Source organism: Coregonus clupeaformis, chromosome 29, assembly GCF_020615455.1.
Source record: "Coregonus clupeaformis isolate EN_2021a chromosome 29, ASM2061545v1, whole genome shotgun sequence".
NCBI lineage: Eukaryota > Metazoa > Chordata > Actinopteri > Salmoniformes > Salmonidae > Coregonus > Coregonus clupeaformis.
Genome location: NC_059220.1, coordinates 8,640,129 through 8,666,422, shown reverse-complemented (window position 1 = coordinate 8,666,422; position 26,294 = coordinate 8,640,129). Strand labels below are relative to the sequence as shown.

At 44.7% G+C, this 26,294-nt stretch overlaps 1 protein-coding gene across 1 annotated transcript in view; it reads right to left on the bottom strand.

Moving 5' to 3' along the window:
• Window positions 1–26,294, bottom strand: part of LOC121544644 (nesprin-1) — a 169,297-nt gene that overhangs the window by 84,630 nt on the left and 58,373 nt on the right. The window contains exons 27-64 of the mRNA XM_041854654.2: window positions 24,621–24,788; window positions 24,151–24,327; window positions 23,551–23,691; window positions 22,673–22,833; window positions 21,842–21,992; window positions 21,450–21,580; window positions 21,036–21,132; window positions 20,766–20,864; window positions 19,812–19,999; window positions 19,458–19,581; window positions 19,116–19,282; window positions 17,820–17,973; window positions 17,430–17,633; window positions 16,832–17,003; window positions 16,483–16,741; window positions 16,042–16,221; window positions 15,430–15,580; window positions 15,074–15,232; window positions 14,417–14,599; window positions 14,081–14,179; window positions 13,623–13,826; window positions 13,178–13,385; window positions 12,832–12,944; window positions 12,410–12,615; window positions 11,676–12,117; window positions 11,149–11,321; window positions 10,872–10,959; window positions 10,461–10,682; window positions 8,398–8,562; window positions 7,720–8,076; window positions 4,425–4,561; window positions 3,961–4,138; window positions 3,545–3,727; window positions 3,188–3,331; window positions 2,524–2,679; window positions 2,027–2,191; window positions 1,564–1,736; window positions 1,181–1,334 (exon numbers count right to left, since the gene is read on the bottom strand). Coding sequence (XP_041710588.2) covers window positions 1,181–1,334; window positions 1,564–1,736; window positions 2,027–2,191; window positions 2,524–2,679; window positions 3,188–3,331; window positions 3,545–3,727; window positions 3,961–4,138; window positions 4,425–4,561; window positions 7,720–8,076; window positions 8,398–8,562; window positions 10,461–10,682; window positions 10,872–10,959; window positions 11,149–11,321; window positions 11,676–12,117; window positions 12,410–12,615; window positions 12,832–12,944; window positions 13,178–13,385; window positions 13,623–13,826; window positions 14,081–14,179; window positions 14,417–14,599; window positions 15,074–15,232; window positions 15,430–15,580; window positions 16,042–16,221; window positions 16,483–16,741; window positions 16,832–17,003; window positions 17,430–17,633; window positions 17,820–17,973; window positions 19,116–19,282; window positions 19,458–19,581; window positions 19,812–19,999; window positions 20,766–20,864; window positions 21,036–21,132; window positions 21,450–21,580; window positions 21,842–21,992; window positions 22,673–22,833; window positions 23,551–23,691; window positions 24,151–24,327; window positions 24,621–24,788 — 6,633 coding nt within the window. The remainder of the gene's footprint in view (window positions 1–1,180; window positions 1,335–1,563; window positions 1,737–2,026; window positions 2,192–2,523; window positions 2,680–3,187; window positions 3,332–3,544; window positions 3,728–3,960; window positions 4,139–4,424; window positions 4,562–7,719; window positions 8,077–8,397; window positions 8,563–10,460; window positions 10,683–10,871; window positions 10,960–11,148; window positions 11,322–11,675; window positions 12,118–12,409; window positions 12,616–12,831; window positions 12,945–13,177; window positions 13,386–13,622; window positions 13,827–14,080; window positions 14,180–14,416; window positions 14,600–15,073; window positions 15,233–15,429; window positions 15,581–16,041; window positions 16,222–16,482; window positions 16,742–16,831; window positions 17,004–17,429; window positions 17,634–17,819; window positions 17,974–19,115; window positions 19,283–19,457; window positions 19,582–19,811; window positions 20,000–20,765; window positions 20,865–21,035; window positions 21,133–21,449; window positions 21,581–21,841; window positions 21,993–22,672; window positions 22,834–23,550; window positions 23,692–24,150; window positions 24,328–24,620; window positions 24,789–26,294) is intronic.

Below are 26,294 nucleotides of genomic sequence, written 5' to 3'. Positions count from 1 at the left end.
GTGTGAACCTGCTTTCATCTGTGAAGAGCACAGGGCGCCAGTGGCGAATTTGCCAATCTTGGTGTTCTCTGGCAAATGCCAAACGTCCTGCATGGTGTTGGGCTGTAAGCACAACCCCCACCTGTGGACGTCGGGCCCTTACACCACCCTCATGGAGTCTGTTTCTGACCGTTTGAGCAGACACATGCACATTTGTGGCCTGCTGGAGGTCATTTTGCAGGGCTCTGGCAGTGCTCCTCCTGCTCCTCCTTGCACAAAGGCGGAGGTAGCAGTCCTGCTGCTGGGTTGTTGCCCTCCTACGGCCTCCTCCACGTCTCCTGATGTACTGGCCTGTCTCCTGGTAGCGCCTCCATGCTCTGGACACTACGCTGACAGACACAGCAAACCTTCTTGCCACAGCTCGCATTGATGTGCCATCCTGGATGAGCTGCACTACCTGAGCCACTTGTGTGGGTTGTAGACTCCATCTCATGCTACCACTAGAGTGAAAGCACCGCCAGCATTCAAAAGTGACCAAAACATCAGCCAGGAAGCATAGGAACTGAGAAGTGGTCTGTGGTCACCACCTGCAAAACCAGTCCTTTATTGGGGGTGTCTTGCTAATTGCCTATAATTTCCACCTGTTGTCTATTCCATTTGCACAACAGCATGTGAAATTTATTGTCAATCAGTGTTGCTTCCTAAGTGGACAGTTTGATTGACTTGGAGTTACATTGTGTTGTTTAAGTGTTCCCTTTATTTTTTTGAGCAGTGTATATATATATATATATATTTGCGAGAGAAAAAACATATGGGTGATTGGAAGTGATGCAGACAATTACATTGATGGAAGTTACAATCTAACTGAAATATTAAAGCTGATCTACTCCCTAAAATAAAAAATGTAAATACTAAATACCCGGAAAGAATGTCCTCTTTCACCGTTATTAAAGCTGAAACAACCATGGCATGAGACAGGGTTAGGGTAACATCTCTTGATAAAACAAAATATGTTTGAGAAGCACTTTGTGACCAATCATTACCAATGTCACTTTATCAAAATGTTTCACAAGGCAGAGGCATATGACAGGGATGTCCTCTTTCACCATTATTATTTGCACCGGCACCAGACATTATGCAACTCAATATTAGGAAGGTGTTCCTAATGTTTTCTATACTCAGTGTAGATGACCGTGGGTACCTTGGCTTTGCCCAGGTTGGCAGTTTTGTCTCTCATCTCAGAGCATTGTTTGTCTGTTGGGTCCAGGCTCTCCTCAACACGCTCCACCCAGCCCACAAACTGACGCACGTCCTCCTGGTAGCTGGTCCACTGGGAGAGGGCTCCCTCCAACTGGCTGTGAGGGAATACAGTGTAGAACACATAAATATATCACACAGTTAGCTGATCGCCACTAAAGGCACTTGTACACTGACTCAACATTGACCAACATTCTTAAGTTGCCAGTTGTGTTTAGAATGTTCATAGTAAAAACAAATATTCAATTTGATCAGATGTTATCATAACCCAGTAAGTATTCTACTAAGGCATTCTAATCTTTCAGGACATGAGAAAGATAAGCTAACCTTTTGCATTGGATGGATGCCGAAAGCAGGGCGTCCCAGGAGCCTTTGAGGTCCTGGATGTGCTTGCGGACTACTGGTATACCCTCTACTGAGGTGTTCCTCTGGACAGACTCTCCCCTGGTGACCAGCATCTTCAGCTGGATCTCCTTCTCCTGACGTGCTGTCAGCAACGCCTGAGACACATCAAGAGTCAATACATGTATTACAAAATGAGTTCAGGCATCTGGAAGGCAGTAGCAATGCTAACTTAGCTACCCGTAACATACTGGAGATTTGAAACTGTACTCTGTAATCCAAGTCCGAGTTTAGTTTAGTTTAGTTGATTTTAGCTAGTAAAAACTTAGCTTAGTTTAGTTTACTTAGTTTAGTTTAGTTTACTTAGTTTAGTTTAGTTTACTTAATTTAGTTTAGTTTAGTTGAGTTTATCTTAGCTTGATGTAGGTCAGAGGTGGTCGTACTGTACCTCCAGCTTGATCATCCTGCTGTCCAGGACGTTCTTGTCTGCTGTGGGGGTGCAGTAGGTCTGCAGCATGTGGCTGGTGTCGGCCACCCAGTTCTGCAGCTCCTTCAGCCCCTGGGAGAACAGCTGGTGCTCAGTGACGATACGGTCGATACGGGAACTCTTCTCCTATAGAACCACAAAGCATAGCACATGTCATAGGTCGGTCTCTGTGTGTTCATTCATGTGCACACTCATGACAAATTCAACTTAAAGTGAACCTGGGGTTTGTGTATGCAAATGCCAAAGGGCTAAAATTCAGTATGGAAGAAAAGAAGAGCAGTAGTAATTTTGTAAGTTTACGCTCTTGGTTACAGTATTTCATTTTTCAGCTATAAAATTGGAAATTCATTGATTATATACGTAATTTTTACCAGAGAGGTGACTCCAGACAAACCCAGTCTAGTTTCTCCTGCCTGCCCTCTTGCAGGTGGACAGGCGGGCAGGCAGACGTTAGTTACCTTGGTCAGGTTGGTTAGAGCTAGGTACTGAGCAGAGAGCTGCGAGACACGGTGGACAAAGCCCTTTCTGGCCGCGTGTCCGTCCCACAGTAGCTGGGCCTTCTCTTTGAGCCTGATCAGCTGAACCTCTTGAGAGGCTAACTCCTCGAGCACAGACTGCAAGGGCACAAGCAGGTTATCACAGAGACAGAGGCATGCAAGCCAACACACAGAGACAGTTAGCCAAGTTAACATAGACACTTAGAGACCAGGGTTATAATGACATGGAAGAAGAAGCAGATTTGGTCAATGTTATGAACATGAAATACTGTCAAGACATGGCAATCGAATGAAGGTGAATGAACACAGCAGACAAAGATGTTTGATACAAGCATTTGAAAACATTGAACAGGGCTGTCAAGTGTCAACCCTTTAAACAGTTACTATTTACTCCGCATTGAACACACATACAGCAGAAGCATTTGAAAATAGATAGGTAGATAGCAGGGAAGAAATGAGCAGTAAGCAGTTATGATAAGCTTTGGCAGTGCGATGCAGAACTCCATCAGTGATTCGCTGTGACTAAGCTGAAATGGTGAGCTTCTATAACGGTGGTGCTGGAGCCTGGTGGGATGATGGGACAGTTATGAGGATAGCTCTTCATGATTTGACAGGCCACGTATACCTGCAGCTTGTGCAACTCCTGCTTTTTGGCTGTGAGGTCATGGAGTCGTGTGCTGCTCTCCTGTACAGCAACCTCTGACCCGTTCAGCCACTCCTGAAGAGGCTCCACACTCGCCTCAAAGTCCTTCATCTGAGACTGGAGGTTCTGAAACATAGGAGTGAAACACACACACCTTCTGATACACAATTCAAAACAGAGGTTTCAGCACCACACAAATTGATAAAATGGCAAAATGCTTGCTCTCAAGACACACTAAAGTACAATGAGTGTGAGATTATTTTATTTTATACAAACTGAATAGATGACATATTCTCACCCGAAAGGATTTACACGCTGTGCTGTACATAAATTGATTACCTGTAGGGCAGTCTCCCTCTGGTGCAGGTTGGACATCAGAGTCTTCCAGTCTTCTCTGGCACTGCTCATTTTGGCCTGGACAGCGTCTACTCTGTCCTTGGCAGCGATACTGACCACCAGCTCACCACTTAGCACCACACCATTCAGTTTGGAGTGGCCCTGCTCCCTGTCACTCAGGAACTCCTTGGGGGTGGAGACAGAATGGCCAAGAGATACGATGCATTCTTTAAAACAGAATGTCCACTGCAATCAAATGTGCTTGCGAGGCCAAATGTGCTTAAGGACAAAATATTTCCTAGACAAAGATTAGAAGTGCTTTTACTAGAGAATCTCCATTGAAGAACTCATGGAGGTCATCAATTGAACCTGATGGACTAGGCTTGATTTGTGTCCAGGGAAACTTGGCCTTAGTGTACCTGTATCTTCTGCAGGCTGGAGGAGGCCTCGCTGAGGTTCTGAGGCACATCAAAACACTTGGCTGTGTTGATTTTGGCATTGACCAGCCACTGCTGGAACTCTCGGAAAGCAGCACGGAACCGCTGCTCCAGAAGCTTCTCTTTGCTTTGGCATTCTCTGGAGGCCTGCAGGCTCAGCCTAGGAGGGAGAAGAGAGGAACAAATAATAGGACTTGTACACAGCACCTACCGGGTGGTATTCTGACATGAGATCTGATTCTGCATACTTCACTTACATTTTGGCTCTCATTGACATAAGTAAATAATTTACACATTTACTGATCTCAACTTGGAATCGGGCCCATAGCGTATGTAATGGCTTTTCTACAGAATAGCATGATATACACATTCCAAAAACTATTTAAACAAATGATTTGAATGTCAGGTATAGTAAGACCCCTCCATCATGCTGCTGAATGACTTACCTGTTGTACTCCTTGATAAGGGAGGACACTCTCTCTGACTGAGTACCCAGGTCCTTGGAGAACCGCAACAGACCGTTGAGCTGGGACTTCAGTCTGTCTGTCATGGGCTCCACTTGGACTAGACCCTCCAGAGTGTCCTGGGTGACACACACACAATGAGAATATGCTTTAGAGGAGAGGGAATGGAGGATTGTGAATGTACCCCCGAAGATATGGTGATTTTGGCATTTCTAACTTTCACTTTGAAAAGTCAACAGTCATCATAAGTATTACGGATCAAAGCCTTCCTTTAATGTTACATTTCGTTTTGGCATTGCAGCAATACTAAAAGGACCAGTCCAATCAAAAATGTGATTTTCCATTGTCTTATATACACTGAGTGTACAAAACATTAAGGACACCTGTTCTTTCCATGGCATAGACAGGCCAGGTGAGTCCAGGTGAAATCTATGATCCCTTATTGATGTCTCTTGTTAAATCCACTTCAATCAGTATATATGAAGGGGAGGAGACAGGTTAAAGAAGGATTTTTAAGCCTTGAGACAATTGAGACATGGATTGTGGATGTGTGCCATTCAGAGGGTGAATAGGCAAGACAAAATATTGAAGTGCCTTTGAACGGGTATGGTAGTAGGTACCAGGCGCACCGGTTTGTGTCAAGAACTGCAACGCTGCTGGGTTTTTCACGTTCAACCGTTTCCTGTGTGTATCAAGAATGGTCCACCACCCAAAGGACATCCAGACAACTTGACACAACTATGTGAAGCATTGGAGTCAATATGGGCCAGCATCCCTGTGGAACGCTTTTGACACCTTGTAGAGTCAAAGCCCCGATGAATTTAGGTTATTCTGAGGGCAAAAGGGGGGACCGCAACTCAATATTAGGAAGGTGTCCTTAATGTTCTGTATACTCAGTGTATATTTTCACATTATGAGATTGGAATAACACTGTGAAATTGTGAAAACGAAGTCCGGAGGGCTGCACTGAAAATTGGTTATACTGTATTTGCAAAAAAAATACTCTATCCATAGTTTTTGGAATTTACTCCCTGACGGTCTAGTGATTATTAGCGAGCTGGACAGTCAAGAACCTGTATGAATACAGCGCCTTCAGAAAGGATTCACACCCCTTGACTTTTTCCACATTTTGTAGTGTTACAGCCTGAATTTAAAATGGATTCAATTGATATTTTGGGTCACTGGCCTACACACAATATCCCATAATGTCTAAGTGGAATTATGTTTTTAGAATTTCTTACAAATGAATTAAAAATGAAACGCTGAAATGTCTTGAGTATTCAACCCCTTTTTAATGGCAAGCCTAAATAAGTTCAGGAGTAAAAATGTGCTTAACAAGTCACACAATAAGTTGCATGGACTCACTCTGTTTACAATAATAGTGTTTGACATGATTTGTAATGACTACCTCATGTCTGTACCCACACATACAATAATCTGTAAAAGTCCCTCAGTCGAGCAGTGAATTTCAAACACAGATTCAACCACAAAGACCAGGGAGGTTTTCCAATGCCTCGCAAAGAAGGGCACCTATCGATAGATGGGTAAAAATGTAAAAAGCAGACGTTGAATATCCCTTTGAGCATGGTGAAATTATTAATTACACTTTGGATGGTGTATCAATACACGCAGTCACTACAAAGATACAGGCGTCCTTCCTAACTCAGTTGCCGGAGAGGAAGGAAACCGCTCAGGGATTTCACTATGAGGCCAACGGTGACTTAAAAACAGTTACAGTATAATGGCTGTTATTGGAGAAAACTGAGGATGGTTCAACAACATTGTAGTTATTCCACAATACTAACCTAAATGACAGAATGAAAAGAACGAAGCATGAACAGAATACAAATATTCAACAAAAATGCATCCTGTTTGCAACAAGGCACTAAAGCAGAACGGCAAAAAATATGGCAAAGAAATGTACTTTATGTCCTGAATACAAAGTGTTATGTTTGGGGCAAATCCAACACAACACATCACTGAGTACCACTCTTCATATTTTCAAGCATGGTGGTGACTGCATCATGTTATGGGTATGCTTGTCATCGGCCTGGACTAGGGAGTTTTTTAGGATAAAAAACGGAATAGAGCTAAGCACACCAAAATCCTAGAGGAAAACCTGTTTCAGTCTGCTTTCCAACAGACACTGGTAGACAAATTCACTTTTCAGCAGGACAATAACCTAAAACACAAGGCCAAATATACACTGGAGTTGCTTACCAAGACAACATTGAATGTTCCTGAGTGGCCTAGTTACAATTTTGTCTTAAATCGGCTTGAAAATCTATGGCAAGACTTGAAAATGGCTGTCTACAACCAACTTGAGAGAGCTTGAAGAATTTGCAAATCATGTGCAAATATTGTACAATCCAGGTGTGCAAAGCTCATAAGCCCTGTTTCCAATGCACTTAGAAGTCAACCTGGGTTGGGCTGGCCTTGGTGGACTGGCTCGAATTGCGTTTCCACTGCCTCCAGAAATGAGAAATGATGGGCTGACTGTTCTCATAAAAGTTTATTGTGCAAAAATGAATGAAGGATACGGTGGTAATTCGTGTCAGGTCTGACTACTGCAGTATTACTTGTCCATGCGCTAGCTAACAGCAACAAGCCCAGACGAGCTAGCTAAACATGGTACCAGCATCCAGCAGTGATCAGCTGGTGGTTGCATAGTAACGGTGTCACCAGCCCGAATTCTAATCGAGCTGGCACCAGTTGTGAAACTGGGCTGCGCTGGCCCGGGTTTCCCTTGACCCAGCTTGAATTTGAGAATTCCATTCAAGCCAGCTAGAATTTGGCCCTAATTTTAAGTGCCAGTGGAAACGGGGCTTAAGAGACAGACTCACCGCTGTAATCGCTGCTAAAAGTGATTCTAACACGTATTGAGTCAGGGGTGTGAATACCTATGTAAATGTTTGTTTGAAAATATAAAATAAAAATATGTATTTAATTTTCAATACATTTGCAAAAATGTCTGAAAACATGTTTTCACTTTGTCATTATGGGGTATTGTGTGTAGATCAATTTAATCAATTTTGAATTCAGGCATTAACACAACAAAATGTGGAATAAGTCAAGGGGTATGAATAGTTCCTTACGGCATTTTTTTCTTTGTCATTTAAAGTATATTGAGTTTGTTTCCTCACCCAATTTTTTTTACTCAAACCCCCCACAGGCCAGATTGGACCCCCTCGCGGGATGGATCCGTATGATTTCATATTGAGATAAAAAGGCAGCATTGAACCTTTAAACAGTAAGAACACCTACAAATTAGCTTTACCTTTGCGATCTGCCAGCCCTGCACAGTCTCCTCCCCACTGTTTTTACCCTCTGCCTGAGAGAGCCTGTGTCTCCACTCCTGTAGCTGACTGCTAAACTCCTGCAGGTCCATCTCCAGCTGAGCAGCCAAGCAGTTAAACTCCTGTTCAGAACTGGCGATCTGAGAGAGAGCAGTCTCCAGGCCTGCCCTGTTCTGCAGTGCCCTGCGCTCCCACTGCTCCCAGGCAGACAGCAGGGCTGCCTCCTCCCTCTCCACTGCCTCGGAGCCCCCGGAGCCTGTGTGGTCCCTCGTTGCAGCCCCACAACGCTGCACCCGGCTCAGACACTCTCGGCCACGCTGCCTGGAGTCTATCAGCTCCTGGAGTTGAACATGGAACATGGAATATGGAACAGGAAACATTCAACTGATACTGTTACTGTTACTGCGGACTACGTCAACTGTTGTTAGCTAACTGGCTACGACTGTTATTAGCTAACTGACTACTCTCCATTCGTCATTCTGATGTCCTATACAGGCTAAACACAGACAAGAGAGTACATTTATCTTCTTATTTTCTCATCTATAATGATTACTTTTAAAACGTAGCATTGGACTCAACTATAATAAGCTTCCCTATGATGTGTCAACAAGAGGGTGATGGACATTGAGATACTGTATGTGATGCTTGAACATCCTCACCTGAACTTTGGCGAGCTTCCTCTTTACAGAGGTGGAGTCTCCTGACAGATCCGACCAGCGCTGGAGCTCCTCCTTGGCAGAGGCCAGCCAATCATTGAAGTCCCTCACAGCTTCCAGGTAGTGCTCATGCTCTGTCACAATGTTGTCCATGGCCTGAACCTTACCCTGGGGGATGGACAGCATACAGATACTGGGTTAGGCTGTTTGCCCATAGAGTACACTGTGAACAAGGACTGTAAGGATATTTTCTAGATGCATTAACAAAGTCTGTTTCAACAACCAAACTAGATGGATTACGGCTAATAACACAAACAGAACATGGTTTCTACAAAACCATTATCGTCAGACTTAGACTTAATGTTCTTATGCAAAGGAGAGACGCATGTACAGTTGAAGTTGGAAGTTTACATACACTTAGGTTGGAGTCATTAAAACTTGTTTTTCAACCACTCCACAAATTTCTTGTTAACAAACTATAGTTTTGGCAAGTCGGTTAGGACATCTACTTTGTGCATGACACAAGTAATTCTTCCAACAATTGTTTACAGACAGATTATTTAACTTATAATTCACTGTATCACAATTCCAGTGGGTCAGAAGTTTACATACACTAAGTTGACTGTGACTTTAAACAGCTTGGAAAATTCCAGAACATTATGTCATGGCTTTAGAAAGTTCTGATAGGCTAATTGACATAATTTGAGTCAATTGGAGGTGTACCTGTGGATGTATTTCAAGGCCTACCTTCAAACTCAGTGCCTCTTTGCTTGACATCATAGGAAAATCAAAAGAAATCAGCCAAGACCTCAGAAAAAATATTGTAGACCTCCACAAGTCTGGTTAATTCTTGGGAGCAATTTCCAAACGCCTGAAGGTACCACATTCATCTGTACAAACAATAGTACGCAAGTATAAACACCATGGGACCACACAGCCGTCATACCGCTCAGGAAGGAGACGCGTTCTGTCTCCTAGAGATGAACGTACTTTGGTGCGAAAAGTGCAAATCAATCCCAGAACAACAACAAAGGACCTTGTGAAGATGCTGGAGGAAACAGGTACAAAAGTATCTATATCCACAGTAAAACGAGTCCTATATCGACATAACCTGAAAGGCCGCTCAGCAAGGAAGAAGCCACTGCTCCAAAACCACCATAAAAAAGCCAGACTACGGTTTGCAACTGCACATGGGGACAAAGATCGTACTTTTTGGAGAAATCTCCTCTGGTCTGATGAAACAAAAATAGAACTGTTTGGCCATAATGACCATTGTTATGTTTGGAGGAAAAAGGGGAAGGCTTGCAAGCCGAAGAAACCATCCCAACCGTGAAGCACGGGGGTGGCAGCATCATGCTGTGGGGGTGCTTTGCTGCAGGAGGGACTGGTGCACTTCACAAAATAGATGGCATCATGAGGAAGGAGAATTATGTGGATATATTGAAGCAACATCTCAAGACATCAGTCAGGAAGTTAAAGCTTGGTCGCAAATGGGTCTTCCAAATGGACAATGACCCCAAGCATACTTCCAAAGTTGTGGCAAATGGCTTAAGGACAACAAAGTCAAGGTATTGGAGTGGCCATCACAAAGACCTGACCTCAATCCTATAGAACATTTGTGGGCAGAACTGAAAAAGCGTGTGCGAGCAAGGAAGCCTACAAACCTGACTCAGTTACACCAGCTCTGTCAGGAGGAATGGGCCAAAATTCACCCAACTTATTGTGGGAAGCTTGTAGAAGGCTACCCGAAACACTTGACCCAAGTTAAACAATTTAAAGGCAACGCTACCGAAGACTAATTGAGTGTATGTACACTTCTGACCCACTGGGAATGTGATGAAAGAAATAAAAGCTGAAATAAATCATTCTCTCTATAATTATTCTTACATTTCACATTCTTAAAATAAAGTAGTGATCCTAACTGACCTAAGACAGGGAATTTTTTACTAGGATTAAATGTCAGGAATTGTGAGAAACTGAGTTTAAATGTATTTGGCTAAGGTGAATGTAAACTTCCGACTTCAACTGTATTTAACTGTCATCCTCTAGGAGCAGGGCTTGATTACCTTGAAGACAGCGGTAATGTCAGCGAAGTGTGCATTGAGTTCCATTCTCTGCTCTGGTCCAAAGGCCTGGTCACCTGTCTTCTCATGCAGCTCTGCAGCCTTCTCTGTCAGCCTGGCCAGTGGTGCTGCATGGGCCTCCACGTCAGCCTGGAGGGCTCTGAGACGCTCCAGGAGAAAGGCCTTCTCCTTCAGGCCTGGTTGTTGGGCCAGGGCCAGACCCACCTACATTTACATATACATTTTAGTCATCTAGCGAATGTTCTTATCCAGAGCGACTTACAATCAGTGCATTCAAATAAGGAAGGTAAAACCACCATATATCACAATCAATCAAGTGAAACCTTCAAAATAGCCCATATATGCTAAATCAGTGTTAGTAAGAAAAGTCTAGTGCGTTCAGCTGAATCTCACCTCCTGCTCCACAGACTCCATCCACTGCTGCAGCTGCCCCTTACTCTCCTGGTAGCTACTCCACTGGGCTACCGTCCATTCCAGACGACTGAGGGAGGATACACATGTAGAGATTATACATAAACAGAGGAGATAGATAGATAGATAGATAGATAGATAGATAGATAGATAGATAGATAGATAGATAGATAGATAGATAGATAGATAGATAGATAGATAGATAGATAGATAGATAGATAGATAGATCTTGAAAATACAACAGTATATAAATTAGTACCTGTGACAGCTCATGGAGGTCATGAGCATGTTGGCCCAAGCGTCCTTCAGGTTCTGTAGCTGGGAGCAGATGGCCTCCTGTCCCTCCACACTGTTGTGCTTCAGAACCAGCTCGCCCTTCCCTACCGTCATGTTCAGCTTCACCTCGCCCTCACCCTTCATCAGCAGGATGTCCTGGAACACACAGGAAGGAAGATCAAAACAAATCAAATCAAACTTTATTTTAGTTTATTCGAAGACTTGTTCATCAACCATGGACAACATTTGCTCATTTGCTCATTGACCTTCAACGCATCAAGCATCCATATTGCAAAAGACCAAAGTAAGGTGTCTATCTTCGGGCCAATCTGAAATGGTACTCTACTCCCTATATAGGGCATTACTTTGGTCCAGAGTCAATGATGGTCATTTTGTCAAACCTGTACAAGAAATGATCTTTTCCAGTTGATATGACTTTCCAATCCTGCACCCAAATACTTTTATTCAAGGACTATTGAGTTGAGCACACCAATTCTTGATTCTACTGACCTGTACGAGCCCCAGTCTCTTCTCCAGCATCTCCTTGTTCCCCAGAGTACTGTTGAGGGTCCCCAGTCGTTCCTTCATCCCGTTCAACCAGGACCAGGTGCTTTGCAGGGTCTCCTTAAAGCTCTCCTGTTCCTGTAGGTTTACCTGGCAGCACCTCAGCCTCTCCCTCACCCTCCGCAGCAGAGCCTGGTGCTGAGACTGCAGCCCTGCAGCCACCCGCGTCTCACAACCGTCGCCCCGTCCACCTTCATTCAAGACCTGTGACTCCTGACACAGTCGCTCAAACGAGTCCATCTCTTTGAGCACTTCCTGGTGGTATTCCTCCACCCGGTCCAGTGTTGCCTTCTCAGGACCCCTGTGTTTCTCCTCAGGCAGCGCTGAGGTCAGCCTCTGCTCCATGTGTTCCAGCCACTGCCTCAGCCTCTTCAGATGCCCCTCAAACCTGACAGACAGAGATATTATATCACCATGTCACAGTCAGGGACTCATACATATCTATGACTGTATTCCTGAGGCCCACTCCTGGGCTCCAAGGGTGCATCTCAATATTATAAAGCTCAAAATTCAAAATTATCTTAGTCTCCCCCCTCCCCCCATCTGTACTGATGTGAAAGATCTGGATAGCAAAGAGCAACACCTGGATAGGCCTGGATAAGTGAAGATGAAAGAAAGGAGAGGAGGAGAGGAGAGGAAGTCTCTTTTTATTATTGAGATCCATCCCAAGTATATTTTACCCGTTGAGTTGTGCAGTGCTGTCCTCCAGGGCCTGCTGGTTGAGTCTACACTGCTCAACGTAGAGGTCCCAGTCCTGCTGGATGGAGGAGAGGTGCTGCTGCACCTGGCCAACGCTGGCCTTAGGGAGGTGGAGCAGGAGCTTCTCCCCTTCCTCACACACCTGAGTCAGACGCACCTCCCCATCCTCCACACGCTCCAGTGCCCCCTAAAGGATAGGAGGTCACATGTCAAGGGCAACACTTAAATAACATTAAATCCTGGACAAAAAAAGCAGACTCAATGGAAAACATACATTTAAATAGTTTTTAGTTCAGGACTAGACTTAATCTGCGTCCAAGAAACCGACCCTAAGCGATTGAGGATTAAGAGTATATTTGAGGGTTCTAGTTTGTATGGGTTCTATGCTATGTTTGTACTGTACCTTTAGCTTCTGGAGTTTGCGCTCCACAATGCTAGTGTCTCCTGATAGGTCAGAACACTCCTTCACTACCTCCCTCTCCCCAGACAGCCAGCTGTGGAACTCCCGAACCAGGTCTACAGAACAAGAGAGACAGATATCATCATCATCTTATTCATTATATCGTCACTGTCATGGTCCCGGAGTAGTGTAGAATAGACTAGACTACTAGCCCAAATTAGACTACCATAGAACAAATAAAGAATAAAAGACAACCGAATAGTGTACAATAAACTTGTCTTGAAGGTATTAACACCTACACCCCTATTATATCCTGTTACAACCCCTCTTAGGAACCAGCCATCCCCACCGTTGAAGTGTTTTTGCAGGCCTAGTTGCAGGGAGGCCAGGGTCCTGGAAGAAAGCTGGTTGACAGACTCATAGCCCTTGATGAGGTCAGTGAGGGCACTACCCAGGCCAGCCAGCTCCTCACAAGGGTACTTCCGACACAGAGTGTTCAGGCTCTCCCTGGTGGAATCTATGCTGCCTTGCTGGTTCTGAAGGTCCTTCTGGATGTCCTGTCATGCAATTCACACACATAAGAATTCAACACATACAGCAATAATAATATACAGAATAACACGTGTGAGCTCTCAGAACAAGAACTTAGTATAGTCGGGAAGAGGGAAAAGGCCTTGTTCAGAAAAGAGTGAGGTGGAATGCCATGGTGGATGCCCTATGCTCCCAAGAGGGCCAAGAGGACTAAGTCAAGTAAGTTCTCAGGTAAAACCTGTTTCAATTCAATGTCTACCTACCTTGACTCTGCAGATGTCCTCTGGGTCAGAGCCAATCGGCGAACTCGTCAGGGACTGCTCTGTGCTCTTCAGCCAATCAGACATCTGGGTAATGTAGTCCTCTAACTGCTTCCTCTGGGAACTGAAGTCCCTGAGGTTTCCCCAGGCCTGCTCACACAGCTTCTGCACCTGGCTCAGCTTTTTCCTCAGGTCTGCCTCCAGCACCTGACATAAACACACAGAATATTGATTAGCTCCTTCCGAAGTTGTATGGGGCAAACCAACAGAGGAGGAGTTAACCTAAATGTTTTAGCACTATCGTTCATCCATTGCCTACGGATGGATTTAAGATTATATTAGTTCTACAAAGGTTTTGGGAAACTCACACTGTGTCAGTTAGTTAAAAAGTTGCCCTCAATTTATATAACTTCAAAGAAGAATTTCCCAAACTATAGATATAAACCAATGGTGTGCGGTACCTGTAGTTTGGCGGGAGTCTGGCTACAGCTGTGTTGCTTCAGTTCTGACACTTTCCCTTGCAGGGTCACAAGCTGGTGCTCTTTCTTCCCCATCTCCAACTGGATAGAGAGAGAGGGAGGGCAAAGAGAGACAACTAGATTTCTAGTTTAATACAGAGATTGAGCACTTTGCGATTTGGCAGCTGTAGGATTGGAACGTCTGAAATTGATTTAAGTCAAACAAATTGAACACAGCAGGTAACAGACCCCGTTTTAGTTCCTCTCCTGTTCCCTTAAATAAAAGTAGTAAGGAATATCTTATTTATGTGACTGTGTGACTCCATCCATGCATCCTACCTGTAACGCAGAGAGTCTGGTCTCCATTCTCTGGCTGTCAATTAGGTTATTCAGGCTTTCACCGAGTTCCATCATTGAGCTGTTGGTCCAGCCCTCGATCTCCTCACTAATCTGCTGCACGTCATCCCACAACGCCAGGCTCTGGCTCAGATGCTCAACGTTGTCTTCAATCCTCTCGGACACCTGGAATGTAAAGGGACAAAATCAACCTCTTTAAATTCACAAAACTGTTCGGGCAAAATAAATCACGGGAGACCAAGATCGGTAATAACAGAGATGGACAAACTAAAATACTCATGGATGGAACTTAAGAAACTGTCCCAAAACAGAGAATGGTGGATGACCTATGCTCCTCACCGAGTAAAAGGGCTGGTTTCCCAGGCCCAGATTAGGCCTACTCCTGGACAAAAGAGTATGCTTAAGGGAAAGTGCTTTTTAGTCCAGGACTAGGCTTCTGGGAAACTGGCTCAAAGCGTTTAAGTCAAGTCAAGCTGCTCCAGCAGAAGCTACTCTTTCTGGGGTCCATTCTTCCTGATGACCTATGGTCTGTATGGTCAGAGTAAAAGGGTCAAGTCAAGTCTGGTCTTTTGGACTCCAATGGCACTATCACTGTTTTTTATTCAATTGTGTGTGTCCTTATCGTCCATGTAGACTTACTTGGAGCCACTGGTCCACTAGAGCCTCCATGTCTGTCCTCATCAGCTGAACCTCACAGTCTGGGATCTTCTTCAGATCACTCAGCAGCAGTTTCCCTTTACTGGAGAACTGGTCCAGCTCACTCCGCTTGGCTGACATCTCCGCCTTCACTGCTTCATGCTATTTAAGTAGAGATGAGAAAGAAGAGCAACAAAAACTTTTATTTTGAAGTGATTACTTTTATTAAGTTCAATGTATAATCATAGCAGCAGTGATACGATAATAGCTATTAACTGTGTACTAATGTAAACCTTTTGCATTACAAAGTTGTATATACAGGTTTATATGAGAACTGAGATGAGCGTCATTATCCTAACCTTAGACAGCGCTCTCTTGGTCTCCTCGTGGTCCTTTAGAGCCGAGCCGATGTCAGCCCCAGCCTCAGTGTTCTCCATGATGGTGGCTATGGATGTCCTCAGGTTCTGGTATTCTCTCATCAGCTCCACCAGAACACTGCACTGCTCCTGCCTGACAACACACATACATCTCTTGAAATTACTAAATTGTGGGGGGAAATTGTACTCACGGATGCGAATTGTTGAAGTGTTCATATACTCCCTTGAATGAGCTACAGTACGTCAGATAAAATATAAATGGTATTGGTCGTGTACACAGTTTAGCAGGTGTTATAGCGGTGCAGCGAAATGAACGGCGGGATGAACCCAATTAACAACCCAAATAGCACTGTAGCAGTATCAAAATACAATCTATACATAGGTACACCGGGGAAATTTACACAAGATATACTAAGGATGATATGTACAGCAGTAGATATACTACAGTGAGCTATGTTGAGAATACAGTATATATATAAATATCCACACAAGTTTGCTGCCATTTACATGTGTGTGATGAGTTTAGAGTGTGATATAAACAACTATACAAGATAATTTGGTCTCCAACATTTGATGCTGAAGACAGAGCCCTACCTGTCAGTTATGAGTCTCTTGGTATCCTCCCAGGTGGTTTCCAAGAGGCTGATCTCCCTGAGAACCTCCCCAGCCAGCTCTACATCTCTCTGGGCTAGTTGCTGGCCCTTGTCCCTGAGCCACTGCTCCTCGTGTTGGTGAGACTGGAGCTCATCCTCCAGCTGGTTAAAGAACCGCAGCCTGGACACCATAGAAGAAAATATTGAGTTACAGCCAACTATTCACAATGCATACATTCGAACCAGAGATAATGTGAAAATGGAACTCATGATTGAAAACACCAAGCAGACTGGCCCGAATCCTAACTTGAGATCTGCTTGGATAACTTTCCCACAGTTTTCCCTCAAGTCTTCCATTGACATCAATGCATGAATTACGCAATCACAAGCTTTCCAAATCAGGATTCTGCCCTTCGTGACACTATCATTAGAGTGTAGCTACCTCTGCTGCAGGGCGAGTGGGCTGGGTTCTCGCATGCTCTGGTGGTCCGCCTTCTCCTCGATGTCCTCCACACTCTTCAGCAGCTGTTCCTTCCTCTGTCTGAAGGAGCTCCACAGCGCTCCCAGGGCCTCTGCCTCGCTCTGCTTGGTCCCAAGCAGATTCCTCACTGTGTCCAGCTCCCCGCTGAGACCATCAGCCAGCACCCGACACGACGTCCGGGACCCAGACCCGTCCACACCGCTCACCACGTGGAGGTGGCCTTCAATCAAATCAAATCAAACTTTATTTGTAAAGCACATTTCATAGCAAGGTAGCAACCCCAATGTGCAATAGATAACAACAGAAATACCTTTACAGAGGCTGCTGTCCAGGCCGGCTGCCAGGGTCTCCAGTCTGCTGATGTCTGGGACGATGGCCTCCAGTTCTCTCTGTAGTTCGTCCACCCGACCCCGGTCCCAGCTCCCTGAACTCTCCACCGTCTGCCTCAGGCCTTGTAGTACCCCTACAGCTGCACCGTGGGTCTGTAGGGGGAGGGGCCATAACACAGGCCTTTTGTTTGGGCTCTGACATGTTATGCAATTTAACCACTTTTTTTAATGACTTTCCCAAACATTTCACCCTAATCTTTAAATCCTTACCTTAACCCTAATCCTCAAAACTCTGAGCGTTTATTTGAGAGAGTTTTAGCAACATCCAGCTATTCGAAAATGGTCATGAAAATGGTCTGGTTAATTTGTAGGGTGCATGTGTCAAACTCATTCCACGGAGGGCTAACTGTCTGCAGGTTTTCGCTCCTCTCTTGTACTTGATTGATGAATTAAGATCACTAATTAGTAAAGAACTCCCCTCACCTGGTTGTCTAGGTCTTAATTGAAAGGAAAAACCTGCAGACACTAGGCCTGCCATGGAATGAGTTTGACACCCCTGTTGTAGGCCCTTGTTCTTACCTCCAGGAAGGCCTCCAGCTTCCCCAGGCAGTCCAGCCGGAGCTCAGCTAGCTGCTGGGCCTCCAGGTAGGGCTGTAGGCAGCTGACCTGTCTCCCCTGGAGGAGCTGAGCATCCTGTGGTTCACACGAGGCACACAGCCCCTCTGTCTGGAGCTCCAGGCTCTCCCTCACACCACTCTGCTTCTGAAGAGCCGCTAGTGTTTCCTACAGCAGACCATACAGGATACAGAGGAAGAGGAGGAGAAGGAGCAGGGAGAGGAAGAGGAGGGGGATGAAGAGGAAGAAGAAGAAAAATAAGAAGGAAATATCACATACACTTATTACAGATTTCTTACAGTAGAACAGTCAGACCAAAATAAACATGATTGACCAGTTGACCATGGTTCATACCTTGACTTGGGCGACAGCAGGCTGCAGGTCAGTGGTGTTGACCAGGGAGGTTGAGTGGAGGGTGGAGAGGAGGGTCTCAGACCACTGAAAGAACTTCAACAAGGCCTGGTCAAACTGCTCCACTTGGGTCAGGTGGCTCTGGAGCTCCTGGATTCTGTACAGTATACAAATAACAGGAAAATCAATCAACACATACAGTGCCATGAAAAATGGTTTGCCCCCTTTCCAAAAAGTTATACTTTTGACTCATCTGTCAATAGAACATTCTTCCAAGAGTCTTGATGATCATCCAGGTGCTTTTTGGCAAACTTGAGTCAACTTTTTGGACGAAAACCAAACACTGCATTCCACAGTAAGAACCTCATACCAACAGTCAAGCATGGTGGTGGTAGTGTGATGGTTTGGGGATGCTTTGCTGCCTTAGGACCTGGACGACTTGCCTTAATAGAAGGAACCATGAATTCTGCTCTGTATCAGAGAATTCTACAGGAGAATGTCACGCCATCCGTCGTGAGCTGAAGCTGAAGCGCAGCTGGGTCATACAGCAAGACAATGATCCAAAACACACAATCAAGTCTACATGAAAATGGCTAAAAAACTACAGATTTGAAGTTTTGGAATGGCCTAGTCAAAGTCCAGACCTACTCCCAATTGAGATGTTGTGGCAGGACTGGCTAGGAGCAGTTAATGCTTGAAAACCCACAAATGTTGCTGAGTTAAAGCAGTTCTGCATGCAAGAGTGGGCCACAATTCCTCCACAGTGATTTGAGAGACTGATCAACAACTACAGGAAGCATTTGGTTGGCGTCATTGCAGCTAAAGGTTATTGAGTGTAAGGGGGCAATTACTTTTTCACACAGGGGAATTGGGTGTTGCATAACTTTGTTAAATAAATACATAAAATAAGTATACATTTTTTGTTGTTATTAGTAAACTCAGGTTCCCTTTATCTAATATTAGGTTTTGGTTGAAGATCTGATAACATTCCATATAAAACATATGCAAACATTTAGAAAATCAGAAAGGGGGCAAATACATATGTACATCTACAATGCTGTGTGCTGTGCAGTACCAGTAAGACATAATCAAGTTGGAAATGTGATGTGACCAAACCAACTTGATGCACAGGAACCATTTGCCAACAATGAGGGTCAGTCTGGAATGAGGTCAGTGAGCTCTGGTCAAAAGTAGTGCACTACATAGTATAGGGAATAGGGTGCAATTTTTGGACACAGCCTGATTGAATCAATGTGTTACCGCTGAACCGAGCGACAAACACACCATCTGCAGCCTGACCTGTGAGGGATGAGTTGATTCTGGGAGCTCCATCTCTTCTTCAGCTGCTCCAGGTCATCACTGAGCTGCCTTGCCTTCTCCTCTGGGGCGGTGGGGTACAGGGATGTCCCTGAGGCCACCAGGCCAGCATGGAGGGTCTCCAGCGACACCACCTCAGACTGCAAGTCCTACAGAAGACAAGCTTTGGTTGAGCATCTATGCCAGCAAGCCTTTTTACAAAAACACTTTCAATGGAGAATCTTCAGGCTTAATCTGTGTCTCAGAAACGGGCCCTAATTGCATATGGAAGTTCTGGAGGATCAGTCCTGGAAAATGGATTGAAAATGGATGCATTTACAGTACCTGCAGGTCCTGCAGCTCTTTCTGTAGCTTGGTTTTATCTGCAGGCAGGCGATGGCTCTCAGGTTTGGATGTAGACTCACAGCTCTCCAAGCAGGATACAAAGCTAGAACGATCCTTCTCATACCTGAAACAAAATATCCACGTTTTAGAACAAGACGGGCACTTCAAAAATGTTTTTAAAAAAAAATGTTTTACATCAATATTTCCCAGCTAAAGGTCCGGTTTCCCGGATCCATATTAAGCCTAGTCCGGGACGTTCCATGGAGGTTCTTTAGATGCTTTAGTCCAAGACTAAGCTTAATGTGTGTCCGGGTAACTGGACCAAAATGTCTCCCTCCAGCTCAGCCATCCTACTTTTGCCATAGAGACAGCACTTTCTCCAGTGTGTTCTGTTTTTCTTTGGCCTGCCATAGGCTCTGGTCGTAGCTGGTCTGTAGAGCGGCCACTGCCCTCTCAGCCTGCTCCCTGTCACTGAGTCTACGTGCCCCAGCAGACAGGGGCAACAAGGCTGCCTTCAGCCTCTCTAAGCTCTGGGACACATCCTGGGGGATAAACCACAGAATGAAATAGAACATTTGACTAATACAACACTATATACAGGGTTGGGTGGATTACTTTCTAAATGTTATCCGTTACAGTTACTAGTTACCTGTCCAAAATTGTAATCAGTAACGTTACTTTTGGATTACTTTCCCCTTAAGAGGCATTAGAAGAAGACTAAAAGGATCCATGAACACATTTGGTGACATCATAGTGGTCTCTGATTGGTGGTCATCATTTGGTGTGCCATCATAGTGGTCTCTGATTGGTGGTCATCATTTGGTGACGTCATAGAGGTCTTGGACTTGTGGTCAGACTTGCTCAGGTGGAACAAGCTTAAACTTGCGCCTTTTTCAATGCTGAATTTAAAAGTAATCCAAGAAGTAATCTTCCAGTTTTTCTAAATGAAATGTAACCTGATGACAATATTTTTGCTGGTAACGTAACTGATTACAGGTAAAGTTTTTTTGTAATCAGATGACATGTAACCGATGACATGTAATCAGTTACTCCCCAACCCTGACTATTTATTATATACTGTATAGCTCTATAAAGACAACACTATTGAACAAACAGCAAGACAATATCGTCAGTCAAATGGCAGAACCTCATAAGTGGCAGTGTGCCATGGTGATGTTGTAAATGTACAACAGGAAACAGGAAACAGTAGAGTTTCATTGTGGCCTTATGTCTTAAGTAGCCTAAATAAGTAATTAAATAAGTAGTTGTCAATATATCATAATGACGAAACCAGAGTGAAAGACATACCATGTGGTTCTGGAGACATCTGTAGGTCTCTGACGAGGAGGTACAGGAAGTGACAGGATGGTCCAGATTCTTATGGAGATCACCAAGTGTTGTTTTGGCCTTTAAATAACATATAATTCAGACAATCATTGACTTTGACATTCACCATTTCCTCTAACACTTTTAAGGGTTCCTTCCCTTGGTTCTAGTGGAGACGTATAGCTAGTGGTAATTCTAGTGGTGACGTCTCGTTCTCCCGAGAGTAACCAAAACTCGTTCTTTTAGTCGTACCTCTTCCAGGCTGGCGTTGAAGTGGTGCTGTGTGGAGGAGCTCTCCTGCAGCTGTCCTTCTAGCTGCTCGACACTCTCCCTGAGCTCCTCCCAGTATCTGCAGATCAAAAGATAACACTCAGCAACTTTTTGGCAGCACAGAGTAAAAGGGCCTTGCGTAGATAAAACACACAGGAACTGGATTCTCCAGAACAAGATCTCAATATATAGTATTATGACTAACTTTAACATACAGTATATAATGCAAGTAATTATTAACCCTGCAGACATGTTTTCTTGTTAAAACCTTCATCATTTACATTACATCAACATTTCTGTCATTTAGCAGACGCTCTTATCCAGAGAAATGTACATTGACATTTTTACAGTCAGAGCATTCAACTAAGGTAGGTAAAAACATCCACACATCAGTACCTGCCGATCTGGGTGAGCCGAGCCTTGATGCGGGCTGCCTCCCCAGAGGAGACGAACTGGGCCAGGGCCTGGGAGTGTGCCTCTAGCTGGGATAACACCTCCGCCTTGTCCCCCAGTTCCGCAGCCACCGCCTGGGAGGAGAGCGGAGGATAGAGATTGTTACCTAATGCTACAGTTTTTTTTGGTCAGATAATTTAACAGAGTTTTAATGCTTTAAAGGTTCAATGTTTGAGTCATTCAAGTTAAGCTATGAATGATCCGTTGGAATGAGCTACCTTTCACTGATTTGAGTCAATGATGGAAAATCTTCTAAACCATCAACATGTTGAGCATACTGTCTAGGGAAAATGTGCTAAAACATACAAAGGAAATGCAGAGGTCGCTTAAAGCACCTTTACTGTGTTGATCTGTTGTTCCAGTGGAGCAGCAGAACTCTTCAGAGCGTCCAGCTCTTTCTCTTTCTCAGAGATCCACGAGGAGAAGGCCTCAAACTCCGTCCCGAACCGATCCCACTGATTCTTCATCCCATCAAGAGCCTTGGCGCTAGAAAAGAGTGCAACTAATTTAGCTTAACATAAAACTGGGTAGGTGAACAACACAACAAAGTGTTGTTCAGAGCCCATATTCATAAAGTGTCTCAGAGTAGGAGTGCTGATCTAGTATCAGGTCCTCCCTGTCCATGTAATATTATTTATTATGATCTAAAAGGCAAAACTGATCCTAGATCAACACTCCTAATCTGAGACCTTTTATGAATACAGGCCCAGATTAGAATCTCGACTAGGAGGAAGAGGAGGAGGAGGAGATGGAGCAGGAAAACGAGGAGGAGGAGGGGGAGGAGCAGGAGGAGGAGGAGGAGGAGCAGGAGGGAAGGAGGAGGAGGGAAGGAGGAGGAGGGGGAGGAGGAGGAGGAGGGGGAGGGGCAGGAGGAGGAGGAGGAGGAGGGGGAGGAACAGGAAGAGAAGGGGGAGGGGGAGGAGCAGGAAGAGGAGGTGGGGGAGGCGGAGGAGCAGGGGGATGAGGAGGAGGGGGAGGAGTAGGAGGATTAGGAAGAGGAGGTTGAGGAGGGGGAGGAGCAGGACGAGGAGGAGAAGGAGGGGGAGGAGCAGGAGGAGGAGGAGGGGGAGGAGCAGGAGGAGGAGGAGGGGGAGGAGCAGGAAGAGAAGAAGGGGGAGGAGTAGGTGGAGGAGGAGGGGGAGGGGGAGAGGAGGTGTTGCATTTACTCTTTCTTGAGGCCAGCCTCCACTTCGTCCAGTTGATCACTGAGGGAGCGGGCTTGCTCCTGTAGCAAGGTGGTGTTCTTTGGGCCAAGCTGGATCTCTGCTGCTTTCCTCAACAGGGTGTTCACCATGCAGGCTTCTGCTTCACTTTGCTTTAAAAGGACCTGTTATGACAACGGAGAATGTGAGAGTCAGAATGTGACTGACACTTTCTGATATGACTAAGTTTAATTATTCTTGAAAGGTTTTAAAATCTTAATTTCACATCTTAACATCTAGCCTGAATAGCCAACCTTTAAGGTAAAGACATGATAAGGGGCCTAAATCACACAGATATACACTAGATGGGACCAGTGTTACCAACCATTTTTCTGTGAGAATCACTATTGACTCCTTGATTTGTTGCTAGAAGTCCCTAGATTACGTTTTGCCGTTGCCACGACAACACCACAGCACCAATTTGCCTCGCTGTGGCACAGCTGCGGTCCCCGGCGTAGCGTTTTCGCCCCCTTCTCCCGCCACACACCCCCTCCCCTTGTGGTTCTCTGCCTGTGTGTGCACCATTACTGTGACTTCTGTTGCACAGACAGCTTCTCCCACTCTCATTTGCGGCAGTGGGAAAAGTCACTAAATGCTATCAAAACCATAGAAATCTGCGATGTCAAAACTCCCCAAAGGCAGCCTAAAAAATTGCTAAATTTGGTGCTAGACTCTTTTACCAATAAAAGTCGTTGGAAGGGTCTGGAAACTCACCACATAGAGACAAAGTCACTAAATTGGCAACACTGGATGGGATTCCAACAGCCCTGCTAACTGTCAACTATCATTAAAAAGTGTCTACCGTCACACTAACATGTTCACTAAATTGACCTCTCACTCACCCTGGCCTGGTCCAGTTCAGAAGCCAGGCTCTCTGGGCTGCTAAAGTTCAGGTCTCTGTCCATGACAGAACGGGCCCTGGTAACAAACTCCTGCACTGCCCTCTGCTGGTTGTCAAACTCCTGCCACGCAGACAGGGTAACCTGGGGGACAAATGTGGACATTCAATACACAGATTAACACCCTGACACCTGAGGGACAAACAAAGATAATTATACACAGATAATAAACACATGTACAGATGGACAAACGGGGACATTGATTACACAGATAACACACAGATTAACACATGGGGAAATTCAGTACACAGATCAACACCTTGATATGGTCTGCACTGTTACATCTTCAATAGATGGGTCAGATTTGTAACCCACACTACAAAGACCACAACAAAAGACAGCATCTAATGGGATGATTTCCCTGACACATATTAAGCCTAGACCTGGACTAAGAACCATTTTAAATAGAGAATCTAATTTAACATGCATTTTAGTCCAGGACTGGGTTGAATCTGTGTCTAGGAAACTGACCCTAAGGCACTGGAACACTGTGCAGGAGGATATCCAATAACCCCAGAAGGTACAGTTGGTGAGAGCGCTCACCTCTAACTCCTGCTCCTGTGAGTCCATGGTGTGGTCCATCTTGCTGAGTGTTGCCTCCAGACTCTGTAGGTCCTGCTGTAAGGTCTCCCCCAGCCCCTCCTCAGCCTGTAGCTGATGGCCCCTGGAGATCTGCTGCTGTACATCCTTCCTCTTCATACGCAGACGCTTCAGCTGTTGCTGCAGACAGGAGAGAGGAGACAATCAAAATGTCATATACTGTGTTACTTTTTGAAAAAGGATGCATCGACTATTCATTATGACACATTTTGATTTTTTTCAACAACCACAAAAAGCATAATTTTCTTTAATGAATTTAATATAAAGCTCCAACTGCCGGGGAAACGTTTGTTGCCTCAAGTCAATTATTTAACATTGCAGAAACCTTTGAAAATAGTTCAATCTAATCAGATGCAATGTGTGGCCTGTTTTCCATCTATCAGTCATTGGTGCTCAACTCCAGTCCGACTTACCTGGTGAACCTGGAGCAGTTGCTGGGCTTCCCTGACGGTCTCAGAGTCCAGTATCCTGGTCACCTCCAGGTGTACCTCCTGCTGACCCTGCACCAGCTCATCCAGCGTACCACGCACCTCCTCCCTGAACTGCACACAGTCCCCCACTGCCAGCACCACCTTCTCAGACTGGGAGACAAGAACACAGAGGGAAAAAATGATATTTAGCAATTCTCAAAAACAATACAGAAAAAAAAAAAGAAATGCTGTCACCACCTCACTTTCAAACCAAGGTAGATGAACACTGGAACCAACTGAATATGAAAACTGTTCATGAACTCTTGGTAGGACAAATGATTGCTTGGTGACTTAAACTGGGATATGCTTAACTGGGATATGCTTAACTGGGATATGCTCAACACCCCAGCCGTCCTACAATCTAAACTAGATGCCCTCAATCTCACACAAATTATCAAGGAACATACCAGGTACAACCCTAAATTCGTAAACATGGGCACCCTCATAGATATCATCCTGACTAATTTACCCTCTAAATACACCTCCGCTTTCTTCAACCAGGATCTCAGCGATCACTGCCTCATGGCCTGCGTTCGTAATGGGTCCGCGGTCAAACGACCACCCCTCATCACTGTCAAACGCTCCCTAAAACCCTTCAGCGAGCAGGCCTTTCTAATTGACCTGGCCCGGGTATCCTGGATGGATATTGACCTCATTCCATCAGTAGAGGATGCAGTAGAGGACATTGCTTTCCTCTCCATCTTAAATAAGCATGCCCCATTCAAAAGATTCAGAACTAAGAACAGATATAGCCCCTGGTTCACCCCAGACTTGACTGCCCTTGATCAGCACAAAAACATCCTGTGGCGTACTGCATTAGCATCGAACAGCCCCCGCGATATGCAACTTTTCAGGGAAGTCAGGAACCAATATACACAATCAGTTAGGAAAGCAAAGGCTAGCTTTTTCAAACAGAAATGTGCATCCTGTAGCACTAACTCCACAAAGTTTTGGGACACTGTGAAGTCCATGGAGAATAAGAGCAACTCCTCCCAGCTACCCACTGCACTGAGGCTAGGAAACACTGTCACCACCGATAAATCTACGATAATCGAGAATTTCAATAAGATTTTCTATTGTGTTATTGACTGTACGTTTTGTTTATTCCATATGTAACTCTGTGTTTGTAGTTTTTATCGCACTGCTTTGCTTTATCTTGGCCAGGTCGCAGTTGTAAATGAGAACTTGTTCTCAACTGGCTTACCTGGTTAAATAATTTCAAAAATTTCAAAAATCTGTATTTTATTGTTAAAATTAACGAGTTTACAGTGAATGGCTTTTTCAGACTGGAAGACAACACAGTGGAAAATGATACAGCCTCACTCAGCGATAAGACATACAGTTGAAGTCGGAAGTTTACATACACTTAGATTGGAGTCATTAAAACTGGTTTTTCAACCACTCCACACATTTCTTGTTAACAAACTATAGTTTTGGCAAGTCGGTTAGGACATCTACTTTGTGCATGACACAAGTAATTTTTCCAACAATTGTTTACAGACAGATTATTTCACTTATAATTCACTGTATCACAATTCCAGTGGGTCAGAAGTTTACATACACTAAGTTGACTGTGCCTTTAAACAGCTTGGAAAATTCCAGAAAATTATGTCATGC